General features: G+C 43.2%; 1 protein-coding gene across 1 annotated transcript in view; it reads right to left on the bottom strand.

Moving 5' to 3' along the window:
• Positions 1–1,564: 1,564 nt before the first annotated feature.
• EXOC3 (exocyst complex component 3) overlaps positions 1,565–4,669 on the bottom strand; it is a gene marked incomplete at its 5' end in the record, with an annotated part of 17,251 nt that continues 14,146 nt past the window's right edge. Inside the window, 3 exons of the mRNA XM_010140612.1 lie at positions 1,565–1,894; positions 2,483–2,610; positions 3,905–4,066. Coding sequence (XP_010138914.1) covers positions 1,723–1,894; positions 2,483–2,610; positions 3,905–4,066 — 462 coding nt within the window. The remainder of the gene's footprint in view (positions 1,895–2,482; positions 2,611–3,904; positions 4,067–4,669) is intronic.

Raw genomic sequence — 4,669 nt, 5'->3', positions numbered from 1 at the left:
CAGCGGGGCCGGCAAGGCGCAGCGATCCGCGTTCACAGGTGAAGGGCGCTCCCCCGCACAAGCCGTCGTCCTCCGTGAAGGCTCCGGCGAGGGCAGGAGCCGGCCCTGTAACCATTCCCTGGCCGGCACCGAGAGCGTAAGGGGAGGCGGCTTGTCACGGAGGGGAAATAGCGTGAGTTCAACAGCCGAGAAAGGCAGGGTGCCTGCTGCAGAGGGAGAAGAGGGAGAAAGCCCGACCGCCTGAGCCCCTTGGACAAACTGAAGATCAAAAGCACACAGGACAAAAACTCCAGGTGCAGGATTGAAACTGAAGTGCAAGCACCTCAATAATTCTTAACCAAATTCTTAACTAGGGGCCAAACGCAACCCTCCAAAAATCAGCCTAATTCCACTCCCCTGCCTGCTGTTCCTAGGAACAGTGTATGGTCTCGCTAAAACTCCTCAGGTACAGAGACAGCGACTTGATGCTCTACTGAACCGCCCATCAATGAAAAAAGCCACAATCGGTTTTTCCACTTCCAGGGTAAGGAGGAGCCTGAGAGCAGAGGAATGGCACAAGGTCTGGGTGTTCACAGGCCAAACAAGGTTTACAAACTCCAGCACATTAATCAGAACAAAATAGGCTGCTGTCTTCCTCATATAATGGACAACTCAGTTCAGGTACTAACAGACGATGCCTTCATTGTGTCCTTCACCACATAATTTTAAATTCACAATTTTCTAGTAATGTTTTAGAACAGATAATACTGAAAATTAACTGTAGGCACTGATCCGAAAATTCTGTGGAAATAAAAAACAGAATCTCACATGTCCAGAAAACTATTAAATCCAGTTTATTCACACTTTAACCAAACCAACAAACAAAAGGATTTAAATCTACTGTAAATCTATAATGATGAAAAGAATATATAGCTGAAGGTAGCACTGGTTTAACTGAACTGGTGGTGCTTTATGTGCTGCTTTTAGTAAATCAATAAAAAAAAATTGTACCTTATGTATTTATTCACCCTATAATCAAACTGTACGGTAGCAATTTCATTCATTCCCTTAGTCTGGAAACTGATTCACAATTCAGTTTTCAGCAATAAACTATTTTACACCAAACTAAATACTTACACAAAGTATCATGTGGAAGTGGACTGAGGATGTTAACACATGCTCGATGCAGTGCCATACACAGACTGGGATTCACAACCCATGCTTTCACTGTGTCTGTGCACATCCAAGTGTGTGGAGCACATGTATGGTAGAAACCCCCTGCCACCCTGGGCATTGGACTAGGCAATCTTTAAAGGTCTCTTCCAACCCAAACCAGTCTGTGACAGAAGGACAGTTCTAAAGGAGTCTGCTCAGGTATCCTAGGTGATGTGGGTTAGTAGAGCCAGCACTAACACAGCCCTGCTGTCCTGGGTGTAAGTGTCTTTATACGGCATTGCAGTGCACCGTACTAACACATTCCACGAGAAAAATATATGTGCTGACAGCAAAGAAAGGCTGTAACAAATGGGTCAGTAAAAAGCCCCCCTGGCTATTAGAAGCTTCATTCTTCACACATGACCTTTACATCCATCTTCTTTCAGAAATCTGATTACATTTCCCCACATCCAAGTCTTTAGGAAGAAACATGCCTAACGAGTATCAGCATATACATATTGCCAAATTTGCCCTCAAACATTTCAAACCGATTGATCCCAGGCCAGTAATGTCACACGGAGATGTCAGCTACTTAAGAAGTTTTGGCACAGTTAGAGTAGGAACTGCAATTTCTTTAAAAATTGGCACATAGTTTGGATTCGGCTGGCTCGGACCTTGATCCAACGTCTCAATGATCGTCTGCTTCATATCTCTGCTGGCATCGCCTCTCACCGTCAGCAAAGCTGCAATGTGGTCATCCCTGCCAGAGGAAAATGGTAAAGCTGGCCTTAGGAGGAAACTGCACAAGTAACACTTTGTCAGAAGTATCATTTACCTGGCAGTCCTTTCACGCATTCTCTGTGTGTACTTTAATTCTTCATCAGATCTCTACCAGAGGAAAATGGTAAAGCTGGCCTTAGGAGGAAACTGCACAAGTAACACTTTGTCAGAAGTATCATTTACCTGGCAGTCCTTTCACGCATTCTCTGTGTGTACTTTAATTCATCAGATCTCTACTTGCTCAGAACTGGCTCTTCCAGCTCAATATAAAGCACTGTTTTGGCTGCTCTTGGGACTCAAACATTTTTTATTCTCCCAAAACAGAATGGAAGTATTTTCATTATTCCTTTGCTGTACCACCAAGTACTTAAGTACAGGTATGTCCTAGTCCAGCTCTCATACCTTTTACATACATATTAGCATTTTTTCATAAGAAAGTTGCTACATTCCAAAAGAAAGATGAAAAAATACGAACAGGTTTACACACTGTTTTAAAATTCGCCCAAGACTATGAAGAAACTGTGAAGTTCTCTCTCTGTATTTTAACTTTGAGGGCAAAGAGAATTACCTGATATCTGGGTATTTACTGACTAAAGTTGAAACTTCCAGATAGAGCAGCGAAGGATCAGTCAGCTTGATAACCTCTGCAATGGCTTCAATGATGTCACAGAGTCCTTCGGTGTCCTCCCCAGAGCCCTGCAAGACAAAACGTAAAAAAGAAAAATCCCCAGAACAAAAGCAATTCCCCCCCCCCAATATCTATAAATGATCCTTTAATTGGTACTTTTCCCGACAATGGTCTTGAATTCCCCAGAGCTGAATTTTCAGACATTGAAAAAAGAAAAACATTTGAGAATGGTCACCATAAGCCTCTTTCCCCTTTCCCTGTTGTTCTTCATCCAGAGATCTACCCTGAAAATACCAGCAGAGAAAGTCCTATCTTACAAACGGTATGTTGTATTTATCCACACGGCTATGCATTCTCGTATTCAACATTTGCTAATTTGTCATCATAGATGTTAGGAATAACTCATCTGAGAGCCAGATCTCTTCTGAAGCATTCCTTAAAAACTGGCCCTGCATTATCTTCCTTCTCGTCGCCCAGCCATCAAGGCAGCTTTCGACAACTGACCAGCTGGACCATTTTCATTTTAGTGCTCTTAGTTCCAGGTCATCCGGTCCTGCCGGTCTGGCATTGTTCATGACTCCATGACCTCTCCCAGCAACGCCTTTATCTTAAACGCATCCTACACAGAATCCCACAATAGTAAAGGTCTCTGATGCACAACCTGCCCTAACACCTTCCACAGCATGCAGAGATGAAGGCCACCCTTTCCCCACTCCTACCCAGTTTTTCAGGCTTTATCTTTCTCTGCATTCTTTCTGCACTTCATCATCTGTTGGCCCTAGGAGCTTTCCGGCAGATTCCCACTCCTTATGCAGCGAAAAAAGATTCAGTGTTCGTTTTAGGCCTATCTTGCATATTGTTTCTCAAACATCTTTTTTTGGTCTGTCTTTTCTATTTTTACTGCACTTTAAATGGGGTCAACACACGCGTCTTGTTGATTCTAAATGAATTCTCTGCAGGCTACTTAGGCAATCAGTAACTGCATCTGTTTGACACAGTGTCGCCTTTGCTTCCAGCCAGGAAAAGCAAAGCCCCAATTTTTTTTTTTTTTTTTTTTTTTTTTTTTTTTTTTTTTTTTAAATTCTTTCACTTAGTAACACAAATTCAGGGTACCTACGTCTATGAGGCCCACTCAAACATTCAGCTGAAGAGAGCTGTACAAACTGGCGCTCAGGAACTTCAGCAGCAGGCCCGTGCGTGTTCAGAAACTCTGTGCCCTCAGGTGGCACCCCAGATATTGACAAGCCACCCAGTGTTTTGGAGACGTGGAGATCCAACCCCAGCCATCAGCCCCAGGCAGTGAACACGTGCGGTTTATTGTGAGTTACCTGGTTAACAGCATCAGCCAAAGCACATACTTACAGCCGCAAGCTTCTTAAACAGGAATCTGAACTGTTCTGCTTCTTTGATCATTCTTTCTGCACCCTCTTTTCTCTCTTCTGCATTCTTGAAAGATATACGTTTCAACATGATTGCTCTGATGTACTCCACAACCACCCTCCGATGTGCCTCAAGAGTCATTGTCTGAGAGATAAGAAAGAGGGGTGGATTATGCCAGTGATACCTGCAAAGGCAGCCATTATTTCTAGTCTTTGAGCAATTATTAGGCTTTGAAATGTGCATTTGCACTTAATCAGCAGTACGCAGTTTTTGCTAATCCTACTACTACTGGCTTTAGATTCTCACAACGCCAACAGGAATGAAAAGCTGTCCTTCCTAATTAAAGGGATGTGACAATTACAAGAAACAACAAAACCAAGGTATCTCTAATGACATGTCTGATTATTTTTGAGAAGCAAAGACAGAAGAAGAAACATGAAATAATTTGGATGATCTTTAGAACAGACCTGTGCTTGGCCTCACTCTTTGTATCTGGTCAAGGAATGAGCAGCCATCACATTGGCTTCTGCTGAGAGCTCCAGTACGCTGCGTAAAGCATTGCAAATCTTGCCTACACTATCAGTGCTTTGGGTCAGCGCCAATCACTTTTTCAGATCTTCCTTGACTCATGTGCTGTTCTGCACTTGTCTTTTTACAGGAAGCAGCTACTAGGACTAAATGAAGCATCTGGTATTGCTGCAAGAGTAGCGCTGAGGTTTGGAAATAAAGAAAAAATAAAACACCGCC

The sequence above is a fragment of the Buceros rhinoceros genome, unplaced genomic scaffold (genome assembly GCF_000710305.1).
Source record: "Buceros rhinoceros silvestris isolate BGI_N320 unplaced genomic scaffold, ASM71030v1 scaffold11147, whole genome shotgun sequence".
Taxonomy (NCBI): Eukaryota; Metazoa; Chordata; class Aves; order Bucerotiformes; family Bucerotidae; genus Buceros; species Buceros rhinoceros.
Note: the sequence above shows the minus strand (reverse complement) of the source record. Positions and strands in the feature narration are given on the sequence as shown.